Source organism: Canis lupus, chromosome 6 (genome assembly GCF_003254725.2).
Source record: "Canis lupus dingo isolate Sandy chromosome 6, ASM325472v2, whole genome shotgun sequence".
Classification (NCBI taxonomy): domain Eukaryota; kingdom Metazoa; phylum Chordata; class Mammalia; order Carnivora; family Canidae; genus Canis; species Canis lupus.
In genome coordinates this window covers 2,835,089-2,860,000 of record NC_064248.1, presented here as the reverse complement: position 1 = coordinate 2,860,000, position 24,912 = coordinate 2,835,089, and the positions used below count along the sequence as shown (strand labels likewise).

Below are 24,912 nucleotides of genomic sequence, written 5' to 3'. Positions count from 1 at the left end.
TTATTAGCCATTTATATTTTCTCTCCCGTGAATTCATGTCTCTCCTTTTGAAAGGAAGGGTGAGTTTCCAAGGGCTAGCTAGAGAAAAAATGCTGTGCTGTTCATTACCATGGAGCCCAGGGGGCAAGAGTTGTAGTGGGAGGAAAGAAGGAAGAGCCTCCTGGGACTGCCAGGTGACCCTTGAGTTCCTAAACCTGATTGGGGCTTTCTACGCAGTCAGCCTGCAATCAACACTTGTTCACTGCCTTTTTATTCGTTCTGTTAAGAAATAGTTTGGATTTTTGAGAGAGGCTCTTCACATTCCACTCAAGCCAGTGCTTATAATTCTTTCTGGGTAGACAAGGAGCATGCCTATTCAGTTTTTTTTTTTTTTTTTTCCTCCGTGAGTCCCATTGGTTCATGGTGCATTGCTGTAGATCTTGCCTGAGTCTTTTACGATTCCTGCCATCCAGCCAGGAGCTATGACTGTTCTGTAACCTTCTTAGATTTAAATCTGTTGCTCGCATTCTCCTCATAGTGTTATAGAGCAGCAGAGCCCATCCATACTGATGTGTTAATATCATTCTCTCCTTCTTGGATTTATAGAGTAAAATAAACCCTCTGCCATAGAAATGCTTATTGATTACTGAAGTACATAATAAAGCCTAAGAATAAAGTAAGACCAAGTAATCGGTCCTATTCCTAGGGGATGACAGTAAACCCTGGCCAAGGTGGCTTCTATAGGCTGCCTTCTGTGCTTGAGCTGGGATGCTTCCTTTTAATTAGGCATCCAAATAGTAAGCAGTGAATGATAGAAACCAGGCAAAAAGAGTACACACTGTATGATTCCATTTATATAAAACTCTAGAAAATACACAAACTAATCTGTAGTGACAGAACACAGATCAGTGGAGGCAGGGGCGGTATGGGCAGGATTAACAAAGGAGCTCAGGAGACTTGTGTGCTGTGGATGTTTCCTCTCTTGATTGTGGTATGATTTCATGGCTGTATACATATGTACAAACGTGTCAAATAGTGCATTTTAAATATGGCTAGTTTATTCTCGTCAGTTATAGCTCAGTAAAGCCATTAATGCCACTTTAAAAAAAGCAAGCAATATAAAGGGACAATCCATTGCTCATTTTGTGCTAGAAAAACTGTTCTGTTTTTTTAGAAAGCTATATTTTAAGAAATATTTAGGAGGACTTGTGAGACTCAATTCCCCTTTCACTTTGGATAAATAGGGGACTTCAGGAGACACCCAATAAAGAGGCATTACAAAGGCAAGAGAGCCCTCTTCTTGCTCAATCCCTTTTCCTTTCTTACATCTGAACCTTAAAGGTGGCTTCTTATATCGTTTTTTGGTAAAATAAAATAAGCGGAGACCTCTAGAAAATATCATTGGTTTCCTTCTCCCCACTCTTTCTGCCATTATAACCACCAACACCACCACCACCACCACCCCCCAGAATAGATTCTATAAAGAGGAAATAACTACTCCAAAATGTTTGCATTCTGAAAGGGGACAGGCATTTTCAACACAAAGAAATGTTTGTTTTCCTTGCATTTTAACTCTTAATTTTTGACACAGTGGGGAACTCCAGCATGGCTGCCATTTAATACGTAACCATGCCACAGTGCTCTGATTGCCTCTGTCACAGGGGTGTTGTGATGGAAGGCCAGGAGACAAAGCAAATGAGGCCAAAGACAGTGCCTGCTGCTGAGGTGCTGGTCCATTTCTCTGTACTTGAACGTTTCTTTTCTCTGGCCTCACGAGGAGTCACTTAGGGAGACTGAAGCTGGAATCCGTACAACCCCTTTTCAGTCCCCTTGATTTTAATCAGAAATACACAATTATTCTTTTCCTCCAAATAGAGAAACTCAATCCGCATTTTAAATTCAATTATTGTAATTGCAGCATTCAGAAAAATAGCACATTCATTTTCTAATAAGAGATTGTGGGTACCAAATTACTGCATATAGTATGTCAAAACAGGGAACTTGAGACTGGCAAACCAGTGGGTGTTTTTATCTTGGCGATTTGTATTTTCTTGCAGACAATTTATAGTAATCCTACTCTTCCTTGTTTGTGATTTATAAGATAGGCTTTCAAGCCATCCTAAAATAAAGACTGTTGTTAGGTACAATTTAATTTACAATGCCAGTTATGAATGATGGATTCTAAGAGGGACAAAAGTGAGGTGCCTAAGAGGAAGGGGGAAAAAAAACCAAATCAGTTTCTGGATCATATGGAATGGCAGCCCACCATGTCTTTGGATCTTCTCAAACCACCCTTTGACATTTGTAAATCACTTTGTCTCAAGCCATATTTCTATTCCTTTAGCTACACTTTTTACTCTCTTAAATTTTAAAAACAAAACAAAAAGTCAGATGGATGGGAAGTTGCTAACGTGGCCATTGTGTTTCTGCAATATGAGAACACTGTGTTCCCTTTTCCTCTTCAGTTCCAGTTGCTTCATTTGACTTGAAGTGAGTCAAATGTAAGGGGAAATACTTTAGGATTTTGAGTCTCCTGATTTTCTTAAAAAAATAACCTTAAAATTAGATTTCTTCAAATGTATGGGGTTATCTTCTTTTAGCTTGAAATTATGTCTGTGTCTTTCTCATACAAACATTCAGACACCCACACTTTCAAATACCTTAGTATTCATCCCATCAACCACTGTCTATTTCTGGATCTCCTCAATTAAACAATTTCCATGACATCGTCTCTCAGATATTTTGCTAATATGATTTATGGATTCATTCTTTCACATGTATTTATTGAGCCCCTTTCAGATGTCAGATTTAGGAAGAGCAGATATAAGCAGCTTCTGACCACAGTGTTGAAGATGCAGAGAAATCAGAGAAAGCTTTCCTATCTATGGAAGAGAGAACAGGCATTTCCAAGTGGGGTAGAAGTAGTTTGTTAGACTATTGAGTGTGCCTACTAAGTGCCAGGCATTTTAATCCCTGTGTTTGCAATTACCATTCTTAATACTCTAGGAAGTTTTCTCTTCCCAAGGTTATTCTCTTGGTTGGTTTTGTTAGGTAAGTCCTTAAGTCAGCCTTGCATATGTATAAATTCCAGGCAAAGGGCTCTCCAGATAGTTTTGAACCCTGATTGGTCAGAATCCCTGGACAGATTCCAAAGTTGCTGGCTTCCTACTTATACCAATAAAATCACCTGACATTTTTTATATCCATTCTATCTATCTAATTATTTATTTTGCCAATTTGAATTTGAGTGAACCTCTTGCTAATGTCAAAGCCTACAAGTTGTTACTGTACTCTGCATAACCAACAAGTCTAACTCCAGCTCCTCATTTGACATTAGTCCCTATACACAGGTTACTGCCTATTATTTAACTGAAGAATAGATCCACATTATATCCACCCAAAAAATGTGCATCAGGAACTTAACGGAACACTTAGAAAACTGAATTCTAAAGTGTCTTGCCTTGTTGGTAGAGCCATACTTCATCTTAGTGCACTTCCCTTTGTTGTGTTTCACAGACACCTTGTTTTGCACATACTGAATTGAAGGTCTGTGGCTTCCATGAATTAAACAGTTCTGTTTTTCCAACACCATTTGCTCAATTCATTTCTCGGTCGTATTTTGGTAATTCTCACAGTATTTCAAACTTTTTCACTTTTATTATATTTGTAATGGTGATCTGTAGTCAGTGATGTTTGATGTCACTATTGCCATTGTTTTGGGGTGGCCTGAACTGTGCTTCTATCAGACAGCAAACTTAACAGATAAAGGTTGTGTGTGCTCTGACTGCTCTGCTGACTGGCCAGTCCCCCATCTCTCTCCCTCTTCTTGAGTCTCCCTATTCTCTGAGACACAGTGATTTTGAAATTAGACCAATTACTAACCCTACAATAACCTCTGAGTGTTTAAGGAAGAGTCACAAGTCTCTCCCTTAAATCAAAAGCTACAAATGATTGAGCTTAGTGAAGAAAGCTTGTCTAAAGCCAAGACAGGCTAAAAGCTAGGCCTCTTGCACCAAACAGTTGGTCAAGCTATAAATGCAAAGGAAAAGCTCTTGAAGGAAATTAAAAGTGCTATTCTAACGAACACATGAATGATAAAGTAAAGCAGCTTTATTGCTGATATAAGGAAAGTCTACATGGTCTGGGTAGAAGCTCAAACCAGCTACAACATTCCCTTAGGCCAAAACCCAATCTAGAGCCAGGCCTTACTTCTCTTTAATTCTGTGACTGTTGGGAGAGGTGAGGAAGCTACAGGAGCAAAGTTTAAAGCTAGTAGGGATTGATTTGTGAGGTTTAAGGAAAGGAAGCCATCTCCATAACATAAAAGTGCAAGGTGAAGGAACCAATGCTGATGGAGAAGCTGCAGCCAGTTCTCCAGAAGATCCAGCTAAGATCCTTAATGAAGGGGGCTACACCAAACAATAGACCTTCAGTGTAGATGAAACAGGCTTCCATTGGAAGAAGATGCCATCAGGACTTGCTTAGCTAGAGAGAAGTTAGTGCCTGGCTTCAGAGCTTCAAAGGACAGGGGCTTGTTAGGGGCTCGTATAGCTAGTGCCTTTAGGTTGAAGCCAATTTTCAGGTACCACTATAGAAATCTTAGGGCCCTTAAAAATTATGCTAAATCTACTCTGCCTGTGCTCTATAAATGAAACAACAAAGTGTAGATGATGGCACATTTGTTTACAAATGGTTTACTGAATATTTTAAGCCCACTATTGAGACCTATTGCTCAAAAAATAAGATTCCTTTCAAAATATTACTGCTCGTTGAGAGTATACCTGGTCACCCAAGAGCTCTGATGGAGACGTAGAATGAGAGTAATGTTATTTTCATACCTGCTAACACAACAGCCATTCTACAGCCTGTGGATCAAGGAGTCATTTCGACTCTCAAGTCATGTTATTTAAGAAACATTTCATAAGGCTGTAGGTGCCAAAGGTAGTGATTTCTCTGATGGATCTAGGCACCGTAAATTGAAAACTGTCTCGAAAGGATTCACCATACTCAGTGGCATTAAATAATCCATGATTTATAGGAAGTCAAAATACCAACACTAATGGGAGTTTGGAAGAAGTTGATTCCAGCCCTCATGGATAACTTTGAGGGGTTCGAGACTTCAGGGGAGCCAGTCACTGCAGAAGTAGTGGAAGCAGCAAGAGAACTCGAATTAGAAGTGGAGCCTGAAGGTGAGATTGCATGGCTGCAACCTCGTGATCAAACTTTACTAAAAGAGGGGTTGCTTCCTATGCATTGAGCAAAGAAAAATGATTTTTAAGATGGGATCTATTCCTGGTGAAGATGTTATGAAGACTGTTGAAATGACAACAAAGGATTCAGAAAATGACATAAATGTAGTTGATAAAGCAGCAAATGAGTTTGAGAAGGTTGACTCCAATTTTAAAAGAAGTTCTCCTGTGGATGAATTGCCATCTGACAGTATCACATGCTCCAGAGAAATTGTTCATGATAGGAAAAGTCAATCAATGTGGTGAACTTCATTGTCGCCTTATTTCAAGAAGCGGCCGCAGCCACCCCAGCCTTTAGCAGCCACCGCCCTGACCAGGCAGCAACAGCAACCCTGAGGTAAGACCCTCCACCAGCAAAAAGATTACATCTCACTATAAGCTCAGATGATGGTTAGCACTTTTTCACAATAAAGTATTTATTAACCTAAGGTATGTATATTGGTGTGTGGTCTTTTGTTTTTTGTTTGTTTTTTGTGGGTTTTTTTTTAGACATAGTGCTATTGCACACTTCATCGACTATAGTGTAGTGTAAACATAACTTTTATATGCACTGGGAAACCAAAAATTTCATTCGACTCACTTTATTTCGATATTCATTTTATTGCAGTGGTCTGGAAGCAAGTCTGCAGTATCTCCCAAGGCATGCGTGTATTTTATCAGTGAAATGAAACCATTTGTTATTCTACTTTGAGAGGGAATGATAGTTTCTGTTTTTGCTTGCTTATTTGGGTTGTTGTTTCTCTTTCTGCCTAGTATAGTAGCGAGTCTTCAGACACCTCCCAAGCAGGAATTCTTGCAGAATATGATTTCCCATCTGCCAATAAAATTATAAAGAAATTAAACCCAACATTTAAATAACGATCATTACCTCATTTCTGTGTGTGATACAGCATTTCTTTCATCAAAGAGTTGGAAAAAAAGTAAAACTCTTAGTTATTTCTTTCTGGCGGCTTTCAAATGCTTGAACTCATTTAATTCTAACAAAAATTCCATGGAGTATATATCATTCCCAGTTACAGGCTGGAAAAAAAGGAAGGTAGGCTCCAAGATGTTAAGTATCTTTGCCAAGATTGCATGGCTGCTGAGTTAAGAGGGACCAGAATTTGAACCTAGGTCAGCCTCAGATTTAATGAGCACTTTCCTGAGCCAGGTACTCCACTGGGTTCTCCTCTTAAGGGAGAGCTGTCTGGGGTAGAGTAGAAATGTGACTGCCTGGCTGCATTCACTGCCACTTATGGTCATTCATTGCAACCTCTTTTTGGTTTCAGCCTGCCTCTGCCCATGCCAAGCAATTAATCAGAAAGATGTTTTTCAAGTAGTCTCTTTGTATAGTGCACGAGAGAGTGAGCAGAGCTGTATTGTGCTTGCTGGGAACGTGAGCTTTGGAGGATGGAGCTGGGTTCAAGTACCACCTGTGCCACTGGAAGCCTTAACTTCTCATCTTGGAAACAGGTTATAACACTTCTCTCCCAGGGCTGTGGTCAGAACATTCTTTTTTCATGACTGGTGGCTGTAGGCTGGCTATTTTAGGGGAAACAAAATGCTCAGAGAGAGTTCCTATGCAGATTCTCTGCCCTAAAAGAGCCATGCTGCAGAATACACTTCAGGAACCAGACTTTTCCAAAATAGAGGGCTCCCAGCTGCTCTGCTACCATGGACCCTCCTCCCACTCCTGTCGCCTGAGGTGGACTGGTCCCATTGGGAAGGAACTGAGTCATGTAGGTGCCACTTAGCATGGAAGACAGGAGCTGCATTCCATGCCTCACAACCTCAGGGGCTAGAAGAAAGAATGGTTTGCAGCAGCTTCATTACCTGGGGAAAAAGAACTCACAGTTACAGGCACTTTAAGAAAGATGCTTTTACTCTGAGTGTTGGAGAAAATAGAACAATTACCTATTGAAGGCAAAGTGGATGAAAAAATATCTCTGTTCATACTACCCTGATCGTTTAATCTATTCAGATTCATTGTGGGTTCCAGAAGGTGGTTCAGGCCAGACTTTCTCTTCCTTTCCCAGGCTAGGACATTTGGTGGTTGCCTAGAGTCCCAAATACAGACAAATTCCCTACTCCAAGAGGAGATTCCTCTGGGGTCTTGCGCTTATGCTTGCCCACAGCATCAGATAAGTAGGAGGGAGGGAGGGGGAATATCCATAAATCATCACATCGGTTATGAACATCTTTTAGGGTCCTTAAGACTACCTTAGGCCCTGTGATGATTCTGGGGACAACTAGAGTGCTCTGTCGAGGAGCTCACCATCTATCAGGGGAACAAGACTTAAATACGTGAAATCAGTGAAGAATTGTATTCTGTAGAAACCACAGCCAGGTAGGTTTCCAGCACCTGGCACACATACTCCTAAAAAAACAAACAAAAAAAGATACTCAGTCTTTGTTGAGGAATGAATGAATTCGTGATTTCTGACATCTGCTGAGTGCCTCCTCTGTATCAGGCATGGTTCTATACCTTTTTAGTGATTGATTGATTGATTCATTCATTCATTCATTATATATACTTTATTATTGTATATTTATGAACTCAAATGTTCTCAGCAACCCTGGGAGGTAGTACTGGCAGTGGCCCCTTTTGATAGAAAATGAAACTGAGGCACAGGGCCTTACTTGCCTAAGGCCCTACAGGTCATAAGAAGTAGAACCAAGATTTGAATCCTGGCAAACTGACTCCACAGTTACCTGTGAAAGAGAAAAAGATAGGCTTTGCAAGAGCTTGTTGCCATTTTGGTTCCAATGAAGAGCTACCAGGCTTTGTTATCTGCTCATCTGGCTTTGGCTTCCTCAAGACTTTAAGCTTCTTCCCCTTTTCTAGAACCTGGACCAGCTTGGACCAACCCTGTGTGATTCCAGCCCGCCTGGGAACTGGCCCCGCCCGGTCTCTCATTTGTAGTTTCTCTTACAGAGCACATTTCTAAATGAGGACGGTTGCTCTGCTTTAAGGACATACGAATGGCTTGCCCTCACCTGTCAAGCATGATCCTTGTATTTTACCAGGCCCATTATGAACGCAATCTTTCTGTCGAAAATTTGCATACCTCCTTTCTTGAAAAGTAATGACAGCAATTTCTTTCCCTCCGCTCACTTTCTGAGTGTCTCATTTAACGGCACCTGTGAAACCGACAGGCGCAGAGATGAGAAGTGAAAGAGAGCAGTTGATTAAATCATCATCAAGCCGGGCCTCAGAAAGTCAATTCTGCTTGCCGTCTGCAATGATATCCTTTTATCTTAAAGTAATGAGCTATGGCACTTTTGCATCGGGTAATGCGATAAGTTCTATTAGCATGTTCCATTTGCCTCACAAGCAAGGGCAAGTCATTTTAGCTAGCTCATATCACTGCAATCAAAGCAATTGGCTTCCCAGGCAGAGAAGAAAGGGAAAAGGCTCAGGGTGATTTCTATGGATCACAACACAGCGGAAAAAATAGACTCTTGTATTATTTTAACCCATAACATGCTTTTCCTTTTTACTCATCAGCAAATTTGGGTTTTATTAGTTCACACAGGACTCTGAAAAGAACCAGGGTTTAGTTGAAGCGAATCCAGGGGGCTCAGGTCCCACCCAAAGGAACAAGCAGCTGTGATCTGGAAAGGGAAGATTGCAACATTACAGGGAGCCACAAATATAATGCTACCACAGAACATAGCTGAGAAGGTCTCCCTGGTAATGATACTGTGGTCTTAAAATAAACTCTTGCTTCACACCGTCTTCAAAGTCATTTGTAATAGGTCCCCAGGCAGGTACGGATTAATGCTATTGATGACTTAGAATCAGTAAATCAATGACAAAGACGCAAAGGATCTGTTGCTTAAGCTTAAAAGAGATCGTTTACAAATCACCCGGCCCTAGCCTGTCAGTTTTACCTTTGGACAAGAAACTCATTTTTCTCATTTTGGCAACCACTGAGGCTTGTGGCTCTAGGTTTTAAGTAAATTTCATCTTTGGGGTTTATGTATGTTTATACTTGGCAAAGTGTGACTTCCTTTCTTCTAAGGGGGGAAAAAACGCTGAACTCAAAAGATTTGTGAAATATCCACTTCTTCCACTTCCAAAAGCCCTACAATATTTTAATGAGCTAAGTGGAAATTTACAGCATACAGATTGTTTTATGAAATGTACTTGGGTTTGAAAGTGACAAAAAGGAAAAAAATGTTGAAATTTAATTTGTGACCTTTAGAGCTTCGGATTTTGGTCAACTTGATTTCTGGAAATATATTTGTACTTTTAATGAGTGGTTAGAATAAACCTAGCACATAGTAGATGCTTTAAGATTATTTGTTGAATGAAAACGTGTGATTGTCTGAGAGACCCTGGAGCGGAGAATAAGAACTGTTCTGTTAGCCCCCTCAGATGACGTTGGCTATTTGAGCCCTGGCCAATTCAAGCTGAGAACTTGCAAAAATGCCAGGTTCTGAGAGCTCCCCATAGGAATAATAGGTCACCAGTACAGAATTCCAGAAGCTTCTGAAGATTTGTTCTCCTCTTGCCTCCTGAACAGCTAAAGCTTGGTAGAACTTACCTTATTTTCTAATGCACTTATTTTGTGGCTGTCAGAAGCTTTATTCTCATCTTTTAACCTACTGTTTGGCAAACAAATCTTTCGATTATGCTTTCACTTTTTTAGAGCTATTTTATTTGATCAAGCATAGTTAACTGTTGGGATGGAAGGGAAGAGGGCCAGTGGTATCATTTTACAATCAGTAAGAGTACCTCAAACCATTTTCAGGATTAAAATACTCTTTTTATTTCAAGGTTCTCAGTAGCTTTGAATTTCACGTACAGCCCAAAGTCGATAGGAGAGCAGTGTAAACAGTGTGAAACAAGGGCTTTGTGGGGTGATAGCAGACAGACAACATCAGAGTTGCCATATGCAGCACAAAATGGCTACATGTTTTTGCATGTACAAGGAATTGGGCAGAGGGGAAGATGGTGGTGGACATGTTTCTAGTCACTGTGCTGCTCCCTTACTTCTTTAAATAAGAAAATAAGTGTCATGTTTTCTCTAGGTGGCTTCTTCTGAAATTGCTTTTAGGTGAGGATGTCTTTACAGTCGTAGATAAACCGCCTGCCCCAAAGGGAAATCGATTTGTTTTGTCACTGGCAAAGTTAAATTGTACTTGATGTTAGATGCTGTAGTTTACAAGTTGAGGTTCTCCCTCATTTTCCTCTTATTTCCTTTAGGCAAAAGGAAGAATAAAATAACTTTGTTCAGTGATGGTGTTCAGCCCTGACATCTTTGGTGGCAATGATAAATGGATTTGAGATACAAAATAACTGTTCCAGCAAGGTCCATTGAGCAGAATAGAGAGCAATGCCCTCCTCAATGTCATTGTATGTGATATATTCAATGATTGCCACTTTCTGCTTAAGAATGCATTCCATCACGAGGTACCTAGAATTCCATCTTGTTCCTTCATTCCGAATGAAGCAGAGAGGTATCGCAGACCTTGACTTATTTCGATTTGGATCAGAGTCTTAAGACAGATACTGAGATTCCCAAATGTAAATGAGAAATGTTTGCTTTTGAGGAATATGCAAAAATCATCATCATGTCTTGTCTGGGCCTTTTAATGGAAGACATTTCCCTCTACACCCCAACTCTAGGCTCTGCTAATGACTGTAACCCTGCCCTGTGTGTTCAAACACCCTCCACTGTTGGGTAGAGTACAATTGAGTTACTCATTGGTTCTCACACCTTCTTTCTTTGAAATCACTTGTTTTTTCAAAATCCTAGTTTTGTTATATTACCTGGACTCAGCCACAGTTTGAAGAATTCTAAAGACAAATGAGATGGATTTATCAATATGACTGAGCACCTTCCATGCCCCAGGGCACTGCCCTTACCTACCCAGAGCTCACTGTCTAGTAGGGATGTCTCTTGTGGCAAACAGTGAAAATGTAGTTTTGTAAGGGGTGGAGACAGAAACAATTAGTTCTAAGAAGAGTACTGTAATTCTAAGAATTCCTAGTTCTAAGAAGAGTATTGGATGATTCCCAGAGGGAACTATGTTTGTGAGAATAGAATTCCAGGCAGAGGGAATTGATAAGTGCAAAGATAGTAGGTCCTAGGCGTAACCAAGTGTGCCTGAGTGTGGTGAGAGCAAGGGGTGTGTTAAGAATAGTGCTACTCAAAAAAAAAAATAAAAAAAAAAAATAAAAAAAAAATAAAAAAAAAAAAAAATAAAAAAAAAATAAAAAAATAAAAAAAAAAAAAAAAGAATAGTGCTACTCAAAGTGTGGATACAGAAAGAGGTCACGCCATGAGCTCTCACTTAACTATCTACTGCAAGATTGGCATGGCAGCTGAGAGTAAACATTTGGAAACTTTTATAGCAATTCAATGGGTAATGTTATACCTCTTAAATCTAATAATAACACATTTTTTATATGTCCTAGCTTTTCTTTTTCATTTTCCCAGCAATTTATTATATGTTATATTTAACAGAAGTATAAGTCTATGATGTATTGGAAATTAAAAAAAATAAAACTAAAACAAATGGTCCTGGGATGCCTGGGTGGCTCAGAGGTTGAACATCTGCCTTCCGCTCAGGGAGTGATTCCAGGCTCCGGGATCGAGTCCCACATTGGGCTCCTTGCAGGGAGCCTGCTTTTACTTTGGTCTATGTCTCTGCCCCTCTCTCTCTCTCTCTCTCTCTCTCTCTCTCTCTCTCTCTCCTTCTCATTGTGTGTCTTTCATGAATAAATAAATAAAATCTTAAAAAACAACAACAAATGGCCCTTCTCCACAGAAAGCTTGAGAGGCACACTGTACTGGGGGGAAGTGGTTGGACTCGGGAGGTGAGGAAGCAACCTAAAGGGTTTTCATTGCCGTAGAAAGTGTCATAATGATCAAATGGAAAATGAGGACATCTGCCCTGGTCAAGAAGGACTTGGATTAGAAAAGGAAGAGACCATAGGCCCTGGAAAGCAGTCATTAGCCTTTTGTAATGATAAAATGAAAGGCTGAACTAAAGCAGTGGCCAAAGTGGTGGAGATGGTGAGAATTTAGAAAGCAGAGTCAGTAATGTGGGTAAGAGAGGAAGTTGGGTCTGCCCAAGAATAGAGTCAAGGGTGATAAGAGTCTCGACTGAGACTGAAGCGTAATGGCATTACCAGGGGCACGGTGGGGGAGGGGCAGAGCTGAGCGGAGCAAAAGATGGTGAGTCTGGTTTTAGATGGATGCTTGAGTCTGATGGGTCTGCAGGGTTTCGGGAAGGGGGCATAACAGACAAAAACATACATTGATAACAGCTAACATTTATCATCCACAGTGATTGTCTGAGTTGTTTACATGTGCTAACCTGTTTTGTTCTCACCATCCTTTGAGAGCAATGCTATGATTACCCACATTTTATAGATAAGTAAACTGAGATGCAGAGGATTAAAACAGTTCTCCCAAAGTCACATAAGCTGGAAGATGGTGGGCACAGAGATGTTTTAGTCTCAACATATAAATGGTACATGGAACCAAGGGAATCTTTAGGGGCTCTCCTGGAAATCACAGAGAAGCCATAGGGCTACAGATTCAACTCTGGGGAGCCGGGGACGTTAAGGGATATGCAGAGAAGGAAGGGCCATGAGAAGATACTAGGGAAGAGCAGTGTATCGGTGAGTGTGTACAAGGGGAACATTCCATGATGTCAGTCCAAACAATCCAAATAACAGAACGGGGGGATTTTCTTACCAGATTATTTACAATCCATACGGTGGATCACAGTGTAGCCTTTTTTAAAAAAAAGTGATATGACAGGGCAAATTTCACTCATTGAACAAAATATTTGACACCTTATGTGAAAACAAAGCAGGCTACAATATAGTAGGAATTTATTTTCATTTCTTAAAATATATGTGGGAAGGATGGAGGAAAGACCGGAAAGAATTAGATAGGTCTATTTGCTGTTTACCTATGGGTGGCAGGTTCATAGGTGATTTTTTAAAAATATCTTCAATGAATATGCATTAATTTTTAAAAGGAGAATATATTGGGTGGGTGCTTGGATGGGTTGAAGCATTTAAAGGGTGGGAATTAGGTGCAAAATGAAGAAGTTGATCCCAAAGGCTCACTTCTGATTTGCGAAACCAGAGGATACAGAAGGTGAAAGTGAAGTTCAGCGGGGATGGGTTCCAGTGGCCGGCAGCGCTGTGCTCAGCCACTAGCCCCTTCCTAAGTCCTGCCTTTGAGAATTTCACATTCCTGTTTCCCTCTTTTGTCTGTGGTTGGTCTGGGTCACTTTGAAGTCAGTTGGAAGACTCTGCGACCCAGAATTCTTCCCTGTCTGGGGTGCAAGGCCTACTTGTTCTTCATTTCTTGCTTTTAAAATGGAGGAAAACATTTTCAGTTTTTCACAAAGAGCTTTGAAATCTAGTCATGGAGAGTACTCTTTCACCTCAAGCTGGTCGTTAGCGTGCAACCTGTTTGCTAATAAACCGATGAGGGACCCTGATGTCAAAATGCTTAAAATGGTCAAATCATCTGGGACTCTGCATTCAACATGCCTTTCCCGCTTCTCAGCCTCATGCAGAACATATGCCTGAACCAGGAGGTGGCTCGACGTGAACTCCTGTAAATTGGAGTGGGTATCTAGGGATTGGGGAGCAGACACTTCTTTTTTTAACCTTTCAAGAGCAAGAATCATTTGGCCTAAAATCTGCAATGTATTGAACTTAGGGTGTGAAAGCCATACAGTGTATTAAATGTGAATTTGAGACCTGAATTCTCCCCACACTGACTCTATAAAACAGCCTCTCTTTTTCATAAAGCCGGCCCATAAACTGCTGCCAGTGAAGCAGAAAGACTCCTTAGGACTGTGGCTCGCTTTCCGTCTGGAGTTGTCAACAAACCCCCTTTATGAGTGGAATAGACCTCTTGTATGTGTCGAGCTTCTGGCTTTTTACAGAGTGTGTTAGGAGCCAGGCTAGGCAAACGTTAGGCGCTGTTTGCTGAGTGCATTTATTGCCTTTGCATAATTTATGAGCTGGAGGGGTTGACCATCATTCGTCTCTGCCAGGGGCTGGCACTTGAGGCTCCGGAGAGCAGAGCTGTAAATTGGATGGTGTGCTCCTGCTGAGCTCACGGCAAAGTCCTCGGGTCAGTATGGGAATTTAATACCAGAAATGGAACTGTTTTCTCAGCGCACCATGTGGGCCCCAGTGCAGCAGAGACTGTTTTGGCAGACTCTGCAACTGGCCTTGTCGAGGAGCTGTCACTCACCCGGCATGTTGTGTGGGGAGCCTGAGCATTTTTAATCGGCTTGGCATCCGTGCTGCTTCCATAATGGATACCAGTAGGTCTCAGTTCTCCACCATATGTTTAACTCTGGAGACAAGGTGCTTCTGGGTATATCAGTAATTACTTGATGCAGAATTAAGTGGACCTTGAAATTAGAACTGGACTGTTGGAAAGCAGAAAGCTTAACACTTTGATAGAAATAACCATTCCCAGGGACATACTGCTGTTAGGATTGGTCATGGGGGTGGGGGGCATGGACAATGGTGGCTCTTTCCCAACCTCCCTACTCCTTTGACACCCCCCCTCCCCCGTACACCAGTCCTTGGGGACATGGGTAAGGGCTGTGCCATAGCCTTCAGCTGTCATTGATTACCTCGGAAGGTGGGCTGTGATATCTGGGGAGATGAGCCTGCCTGGCAAAATATGCTTCTTTCTTCCATGTGCCACCTGAATCATGCTTTGTCACTCTTGAAAATGTGCCCAGAACTTAAAAACCTCAAGGAAGCCCTAATTCAAGGCAATGGAAAAATCACAATCAGGAGAAGACAACCTCATCTGTCTGTTGTTCTAGGCCTCCAAAGTCTTTATCTCACCTCTTTTGATTTATTACAATAGAGAAATCACTCATCAGGCAAAAGTAAGTTCAGACCTTCTGAGTTTGGAAGCCTGGTTGCAAACAATGTAGTCGTACTTGGTTAAAGCACTGTCTTTAAAACTCTGATAGCCTATGGAATTGAGAAGCCAGCACGGACAGTAGAAAATGTTAGAACCTTCTAGTCTATTAGTTTTTAATGTGAGTTCCTAAAACTTAGAGTGCAGAGAGGGTAAGCTAGAAAGAGGAAGTAGTGCCCCAGTTGTATCTTATAATAGCAAGATGTCCATTTGGATGAAATTTTTGTTACTCTCATTAAAAGAACTCTAACAATGGTTTAAATCATAGGGTAATTTACTGTTATCTGAACAAAAATGTCCAGAGGCAGGCTGCTCTTAGGTTGGTTCAAGTGTCTCCATTGTACCACCACCATCTTGTTCTTGAACAGAGACCTTTGGCCTCATTTTTGCAAGGTGGCTGCCACAGATCTGGACATCACATCCTTGAACAATCATGTTCAAAGGCAAGAGGCAAGTGCTTCCTGCTGCTGCTCCTCTTCTTCTTCTTCTTCTTCTTCTTCTTCTTCTTCTTCTTCTTCTTCTTCTTCTTCTTCCTTCTTCTTCCTTCTTCTTCCTTCTTCTTTCTTCTTTTTTAGAAGAGAAAAAATTTTCAGAGCCCTCAGCAGGTATTTCTTCAAGTCTCAGCCAAGAATGTGTTTTATGGCCACCCTTAGCTGCAAGGGAAGTTGGAAAAGAGAGACTACCTGGCTTTTTCAAATCTCAAAATGTCAGGAGAAGGTATAGATTAGGGAGAAGGGGTTTGTGAATAACTGTGGGTATCTAGCCAGTACTAGCTGTTGTATAAGCAAATTTATTTTCTGTTTCTGCCCATAGCTACACCAATGCACATGTCCAGGTGGCCACACTAAAAACCTTGGCATCATCCTAGACTCATCTCTCTTCCTTCTTTCTCATATCCATGTGTTACCATGTCCTATTGCTTCTACCTCCAGAATTGCTGTGCCATCTGTTCCTCCCTTTCTTAAGCCATGCATCATGCTGGTTTAGACAGTGTTGTAATGGTTGCCAAACTGGTCACCCATGACCTGTGTCTTCTCCCATAGTGCATGGTCTGTCCTCTACCCCACAGGAAGAGTCATCAAATGGACTATGGCTCTTATCCCACCACACCTCTGCTCAGTGCTTGTGTTCTAGTTTTCTCTATTGCTGACTTGAAAGCTACTCTAGAGCCAGTCCTATGTCTTGGTTGAATATCCGTCTAGCTTGGCAGTACTTATCAAGGGCTGTTGAATGAATGAACGAATTTATTTATCTGCTATGCATTCACTCTGACAAAACACATCACCCCTCCTTTTTTTTTACAATCAAATGAATAACAAACAATCTTGGTTTAAAAAAGAAAATGTGCTTTCCCCCCCCCCACTAAACATCTAAAGAGGAAGCCAGAACTTTGAGTTAATTCATTCGCTAGTTATCCCAAACTTAGCTCACCAGTTGGAATTTGGGATCTGTTAGTTATGATCTGAGCCTGCTGCTTTAAAACAAATTTCTTTGCCCATACTGTTAATTTACTTCCTTGACTTATTCTTGTCCTTAGAGTGGAATATTACCTCTTTTCTCTGGGCCTCTAAGCCTTAGAAAAGGCAGCCATCACAATGTTCTGCTTCCTTCAGAGTCCAAATGAGAGAACTCAGCATCCAGAGGTTTACCTCTTTTTCTGTGTAAAAGCACCGGGAGAGATACAACCATTCACATTAACTGTAGGTAGAAGGTCTCCATTAAGATATTGATTTGCTCTGAATCCCACTGAATGATCCTGATTCACCTTAATCCTGCTGCTAGATTGGCTGCTCAGTGGGCATCCCCTCTCCCGTGCAGTAGGGTGCTCACCATTGTGATGGAGCATCTTGCCAGACCTTGTCCATAGACCACAAGAAGAACCACAGAGCACAGGCATCACATAAAGTCAACAAAGCAACTTCTCAGCATTTTGCTTCTGATTTGGTTTATGAGCATTTGAGCTGAAGAAATTCTTTACAGCTCAAGCAACATTTCCTATTTCCTTTACTTGTCTTCCCTTTATTTTATTTTTATTTTCTGGATCAAAAACAAAAATCTACTCCACTTTTGCACTAACCCTTATTCTCTTGTTTTTCTTTTCAGTGTGACAGTGACAGTGACCAGGAAGAAAAGGTAAGACACCCCCCCAACACACACACACACACACACACACACACACGATTGTGGGAACAGTTGAGCACCGTGGTTCTCCCACACAGTTAAAGGGTGGTGGAATGCCAGCTTCATATTGCTCATACCTTTTCTGTTCTGCAAAGACCAGTTGTATTTACACAGTGACATTTCCTATGATAAGAAATAATGTGTTTACTTTGTGAGGTCCACTTTTTTTTAATCATATCCATTAATACTGGGTATATGTAACATCAGGTTTTCACTTTATAGATTTTAAAAGAGGAAACTATTTTAATAACCATCTGATGTTTCTTTTTTAATCCTTGGATGGGATATTAAACTTGCCAGTCTGTATTTAAAATGTCATTTTTCCATTTCTTTTACTGACCTCCATGCTTCTTCTTGCTTTTCTGTACATACTGGCTTTCTTGATAGAAATATGAATGATATGCTCTAGGACTCTCATCATGGGGTGAGAGGTGGGTAGGAGAACTCAGGTGAGAGCAGCTCTCTCCTCGTCCAGGTGGATGGCCAGGTGGAAGGGCGTTTCTTCCTACAGGTACATACTGTCTTTGGGGGCTGATAACCTCCAGCCTCTGTGTATCCAGTTCAACATGGATCAAGAAAAGGAGCTCAGTTTTTGAGCTTTCAGAAGATTGGATCACAGCCTGGTAAAGTGAATGTCTGTGTCTGAAGCAATGGGATTGTTCGTCTGTTTATTTGGTCTTTCTAGCTGTCCCACCCCACCCCCACCCCCCAGCCAAATTTCTTCCTAATTTTATTCCTACTTTATGTATTTCAAAAAGAGTTAACTGAATATCACAGTTTCTATATTGCTTAGCATCCAAAGGAAGGGACCAATAGTCCCCTCCCTAGCTTCTGGTTCTGTGTTGTGTAGCTGAATTTCTTGAGCCCCATTCTGTGCTTTTCACCTCCTATTTGCTTGTGGATTTTACTCAGAATCCTGCAGTTAGTATTTGGTGGGGTCTTCCCATCAAGCCCAGAATCTTACCTCCTTCTCTGCTGCCAGCCTCCAAGAGAGATCTAAAGGCTCTTGTTCTGTACTGTCGTTAATTTGAATTCAGCATATGTAGCCTGTTATAAAATGCGAGACATCATCATTTGAGCAGGTCAAGCATATTCAGATGAAGACAAATGGTGCTTATTTGATTTCCTTAAAATCAGGAAATGAAAAAAGTGCTCTCTGGAGAAATCATGTTCTGCCTGACTTGGATGATAGACCAATGCATGTCCCCTAGATAAGAACAGGCTCTCGCCTTGAGGTTTTTATCTCTGAAGGACGGCCAGGACTGTCAGCTTGCTGACATGTGCATTATCCATGTCATTTTAAACAAAGTGACCTATGGAAGGGTACGCTGTGCTGTGACATGGTAATGGGCTGTTGGATGACAGTGAAAGTACACACTGCAAAGGGGGCTGTGGATTATTCTTTTGTTTAACTGACAAGTAGGAGCTTCCTTCCTCCAGCCCCTGGGAGTCTTAGCTCCTTGCAAGTACCTCAGGGAGCCGGCATGCAATGGGTGCCAGAGGTGCATGGACAGCAGCAGAGGTTCTGCGTTTGAGGTGTGCCCTCTGGCCCTGGAGCCTTCCCACATGGTAGTCTTCACGTCATTCTGTCGGCCATCATAGGCACTCAGGGAGGGACTGGCACTTCTGGCCATTCCAGGAGATCTCTTACAGGTGATGGTTGATCTCACTTTCCAAGCCAGTGGCACTTCTTCAAGGGGATGAACCTTCTTTGGGTTCCATGTCCAAATGGACATTCCTTATTTAAAAGGCAGTATGAATTCCACAAGTGCCCCCGGTCTCCAGCAGCGGTAGAAGGTGATGAGGTTGTCCAGGGTGGTGTTGCACATAGGTGTCTGGATCAGTGTTCTCAACCTTGAATGCACATCTGATCACCTAGGGGGGCCGTAAAAATCCTGGTGCCTGTGCCTTAACCCCGGGCCAGTTACCTCAGAACCTCAGGAGGTATCTAGCACCCCTTGTCCAGAGGATTACCTACCTCTGTAATTCCTAGAATATCCAGAACTGTCACACAGTGTTTCCCACACACTGACAGCATCCCAATGAGTCCCTCCCCAGCACCAGCATGCCCATGTCCTTGCTGCCCCATTTCCAGCTTGGAGTGTAGGAAGCACCACAGCACCTGAGCAGAGTCATACCAGGGGCAGGGAGTTAGGGCCCACCACTCAGAGATGGAGATGAGTTTAGGGCCATGGAGGAGAATAAAGAGATGTTTATAGCAACCACACCAGATGGGTGACACTGGCAAGGGGAGAGCCATCAGGAGTGTTCTGCGGACACACACCCTCCGGCCCTGGCCACCTTAGTCGCCTTTCCCGTGGAGCGTGGTGGCCCTGCAAGCCCTCTTCCTAATGGGAGCTACTCCACAGCCACACTCCCATCATCTCCCTGCCCTGCCACCCAGTATTCCTCCAGAGGGCTCCCAGCAGGAACAATCAAGACTGTAATTGCAGTCGTGCCTGCTTGGCTCTGTTACAGTTCAGACTGCCAGGCTTCCCCTCTTGGACTGAGATTGTCTGGTGTTTATCACCGACTTTAACACCATCCTCCCAGACTTCTGCTGCGCGCCAGAGCCTGGGCCCCTGTCAGCCTCCTCTGTGCCAGAGCCTCTTGCCTGGGCCCCCCTCCGAGCCCCAGAGCTAACCAGGGCTGCTTTCATCTGCTGCTTGGAGGATTCGCATTCAAATCTGAATTGCTAATGGTGAAAAAGATGCCACTCAGTGTCCAGGGATCCCTTCAGCAGCCTCACCAGGGATGCTGTTGGAGGCAAAAGTGAGACTTGTAGGGACCCACTGGGATTTCTCTCCGGAAGACCTGTCATTCTCTTACTCCACAGGGATCTGCAGAACTGGCGGTCTAAAATTAGGGTACTGTATTTCACACAGCTGAATTAAGATAAACTCTGCTTTGCTCTGATACGAAGCTGTAATTTATAAAATGATACCCTTACTAATTAATGTGGAAGTGACTGGGAAAGGGGCGAAAAAAGCAGAGCTTTCCATGCATGCAGGAGACACACTTGCGCGTGGAAAAGGCTCTGATGAGGCACTGAGTGAAGCACCTCTCAGTCCCCCTCCAGGCCACAAGGGTACGCTTCGCATAAGTGGCAAAGAACCCAGAGGACTTTTTAAAGGTAGGCGTCAGGTGGGAGGCTAGAGAAGGCTGTGAAGGTGCCACATGTTCAGTGTGGGATTGTTCTTACAGTTAGTGTAAAGAGAGGAGGAAGCCCTTTGCACCTTAGTCCTCCAAGTGAAACGATTATTCCAGTCTCCGATTCAGAATGAATTGGTATCATGAGAACAAAGAGGCAGCATCCATATGTCCACATATCCGGCCTATTTTCTCTTGTTTCTTCTCTTCCTCTACCACTAAGAAAATGTGCCTTACTTGAATTTGAAATTAATGTAGAGATTGAAAGTAATTCTCTCCATCCATCCAGTTCCTGTTTACTGTGTGGCCACAGGACAAAGCTGGTTGGAAGGCGTCGTACCCAGTGGTCAAGGACTTAGGCCTCGGAGTCGGATGGCTCCTGCTTGACTGCTTTGCTACGTTGTAGCAGTGGACAAGCCCCAGTGCTCTTACCTCCCAAATGGGATACCAACAGCTCCACCTGTAGTTCTGTAACCATGAAATGAAGACACTTGGCTCAGTTCCTGGTCCATAGTAAGTGCTCAGAAATGTTAGCTCTCGTGAGTTTTACTTGGGGTGAAGTAAGAGACTCACTTGGGAAATGAGAAAGACTATCCTCCTCTTCAGAAAGCTCAAGATCTGCCAGAAAAATTGCCAGAGGACGAGAAGGGTGTGTGCATGTGTGTTTTACTCAAGCCTGAAGGCTCAGCCTTCACCCCCTAGGGCACATCCTGTTACAAACTGAATGGAAGTACTGTGAAATTTGGAAGGATCCCCATACCATGATTTTTAAACCCCTTCTTCCAGATATCAGGCTTTCCTCTGGGCACAGCCAGAGCCAAGAGTAAGCGTGCTGTCCTGCAAGGGTCAATTCAGTGGATTGTACAGCCCTGTTCCACATGCCAAACACTGTCAGTTCCTGGTGCCCCTCGCAGGAGAGTGGGTCCAAGTCAGTATCTATGGGGCCATCGCATGAGTATTTTTTGAAAAGCTTCCTAGATAACTTTGATATGCAATGCATTTTGAGAATCACTGCCTTATAGCAAGTATCAAGGATAAACATTTACTTTCCCCTTGTTCAATGCTCTTAAAATTTTGACAGCACAGAAAAAAGACTTGAAAACTACAGAGGTGTTATGTGTGTACGTGCACCCATTTTCTTATGTTTAGATACACAAATACACAGGAATGCAGTGCAATGCAATCTCTTTCCAGATACAAATCATACTCCTTTTCCTAACGTAGCCATGAACATGACCCTGATGGCACTTTCCTCTCTCTGGGTTTTAACACCCACAGAAGTTTACTTGGTTCCTATGGCTTGCTCCTGACCACCCAGGCCAGCCTGCTAGGACACTGCCAACCATACATGCAGTACTCTTGGTTCTCTATGTCAGCTCCTTTCCCCCCTCCCCCACATGCACACACTTTTTGGTGCATTCCAATTTTTTGATTCATGCTAAAATGTGTTGTGTTTGATCATTTTGTGCTCACTTGTGTGGGAGCGGGGCAGCTTCTAAGAAAAGCAGTGAGAAAATCAGCAGAGGTTTATGTTCTTAATTCCACACAAACCAAACACCTCATTTGGCTTCTGAAGGGTCAGAAACTGCTGAGATGTCAAACTGGAGACTGGGCATGTGGCTTGTGCTTAGAGTGGAAGAGTCCCATCCCTTGATTGTCCACGATTCACACTTGGTAAAGATTGTGCACCCTCAGGAACATTCCAGAAGCTCAGAAAGCCCCGCTGTTGCTTGTAGAACCCCAGTCCTCAGTTTTGAAACAGGACATGTTCTGATCAGGAGACAATGAGAGACACTGTTGCATTTTGCATCTAGAAAAAGGAATCTTCTCCCCTCTTCCAATTTCATAGCAGCAAAGCAAACAACCATTGCCCAAGGGAAGAACAGGGACCCATGTTCTTATCTCTTTATCCCCAGCACTTAGCAGAGTACCTGGCACAACTTAGGCAATCAGTAATATTCATTATTTTGCTAAATGGGCATTTCCTTTCCTGGATATCCATTTCCAAATGAGAGGGTAAGTGAAACAGTTCGGGAACTGATCCCCGAACCTGAAGTGCTTCATATCAACCTCAGGGTTTAAGTTCCTGGACTGCAGCAAAGAGGTACTCTTTTTTTCAGCTTTCTGGATTTCCTTTACAATTTTATTTTCTCATATGATACTTTTAAGCCATTTATAAATTTCCTAGCATATTTGTACAGTTTCTACGATTTTTGGCCAAGTTTCAAGAGCTTTCCATTTTGGGTGTCTGATTTCCATACTGCCAATCCACTTAGCCCCTCCAAGATTCTGTCCAGGTCAAAATGACATTTTATTGTTTTTTTCTAACATCGTCATATTTCCAACTGGTTCAATTCCATTGTATCCATCCAGAATTCCTATTCATACCATCCTTGGGTTAAATTTCTACTGCAGATTATTTTAAATCCTGACTCTCAGTAATTTCTTCTGTTTTTCATAGCATAGAGTTTTCATGCCAAACCAGAAATTTCTTCCCTGACAATGGATGTGTATGTAGTCTATCTATCCATTACTACCACACCATATACCTGAAAAAAAAGAAGTTATATAGATTTTTTCAATTAAATATAAATCAGTAAAAGAAATACTTGAGTTATTAGAAATTTGTCAGACATCTTTAGGTAAACTCTTGTTTCTTAGAATGAATGGTGAGAGGAAAGAACATGTTCTAGACGTTTTATTGTTCATTGTGGGTGGGTTTTGAAGGATATTCAGGAGACCTAGCTTCTTATTTCACACTAATGAGCTGTGGGGTCTTGGGCAAGTTATCTAGCATTGCTGAGCCTTGGTTTTGCCATCTGTAAGATTGGCAAGATCTGGATTCAGTGATCTAATACTGAATATCCTGATTTTCTATGTAGCTATTTACCTAGGCCCCAACAACATGGCAGACCCAGAGGGAAATTAATAACGATTGTATTTTCTTTTGGCCAGTGTAGAAAGAAGATTATATGAGAATTGTCTCCATTCTTTCTTCTCTAATTCCTAAGAGGGAATAAACATAGTAGGTAGGTTGCAGCTCATCTACATATCAGATGTAAGGAAATTTACATATGGGCCTAATGTCTGAACAAGGTTATTATCTTTTTATTGGTCCATTCATTCAGTCATTCGTAGTAGCCACTATTTTTTTTTCAAGTATCTGCCAATGAACTAACATGGACATTGTAGCTGCCTGGCCCTGTTAGGTATGTCATTGTGCCCCTGTGGATAGGGAAAAGAGAAATTAGTTTAATCTGTGTTCTTCAGTTACTCTAACTATTTAGAAAAGCTTGGGAACTAGTGAAAAGCTAGCTAGCTTACATGTTGTGTTTTAAGAACTCACTTGATTGATAATGAATTTTATTTGGCCTCTGGAAGGAATTCTTTTTGAAATTCTAGAAAATACTTGGGATTGAGTTCATGATTCTATAACTCCAGAGCAAAAGTGAGCAGCTTTCTCTTAGAATGAACCATTGACTTGGATTTTACAGCTTACCTTCAGGGAAGGTTACAAGGCCAAGGAGGAGGTAGGTGAAGGTGATGGCTTTCATCCTCATGAAATTGACCATGAACCCTGAGCTACCTAAATGGCAGGAAGGTCATAGGCAGAAGCATTTGTCCTAGTGATGCCTTTAACAACATGTTCTGTGCAAGTGGCTTTTCATTGAGTATAACCTGAGTTGGGTTACTCTCTGGTTGTCAAAAGAGTCTGTCTTCTTCTGTATTCCAGTTAGAGAGTGTTCTGTCCCTACAAGAGATGTAGGAATCTCTTTTTAGTCATGCACATGTGTATTTGTGTGTATGGGTATCTCAGTTAATCCCCCTTAGCAACTTCTGGCTGGTAATACAGTTGCAGTTCATTGTTCCCTATAATTTTGTCATTCTAGGTAAAATAAAGATAATAAAATCTCTGTATTAGGCTGTATTCATAATTAGCCAAATTTTATATGTTTAAAAGTCCCAAAATTTAGTAGATGAATATATATTACTTTTCTTCTTTTTTTTTCTTTAATCAAAACTGCAGCTGGGAAGATCAAATTGCCTCCCTAAAAATGTTGATGCTGTTCATTTTTTAGGGGCTGTAAACCAATGAGATTAGTGTCAATTATAACTAACTAAGAAGAGGAAATGCCACTTCACAATGGAGAGAACATTGTATTTTTCAAAACACTTTCACAAATGTCATTTTATATGACCTGTTTAAATATTTATTGTGGGGATCTCTATGTATATTTATACACAACACTGTTGATCATCTGCAATGTGCCAAACTCAGTGACAGATCCTTTCAAGGATCTTATCTTCTCAAGTAGGTGTCATAATTTTACAAATAAAGAAAATAGAACTGAAGATGAAGTTAAGTGATGGAGCTCAGATTTAAAATATGTCTTAAAATTCCAGGATCAGGGCTCTTTTTCCTATTACATGCTGCTTCCCTG

The 24,912-nt window shown here is 41.8% G+C and overlaps 1 protein-coding gene across 1 annotated transcript in view; it reads left to right on the top strand.

Moving 5' to 3' along the window:
* The window catches only part of AUTS2 (activator of transcription and developmental regulator AUTS2), a 1,134,993-nt gene that overhangs the window by 787,890 nt on the left and 322,191 nt on the right, over positions 1-24,912 (top strand). The window contains 1 exon segment of the mRNA XM_025425744.3: positions 17,243-17,272. Coding sequence (XP_025281529.3) covers positions 17,243-17,272 — 30 coding nt within the window.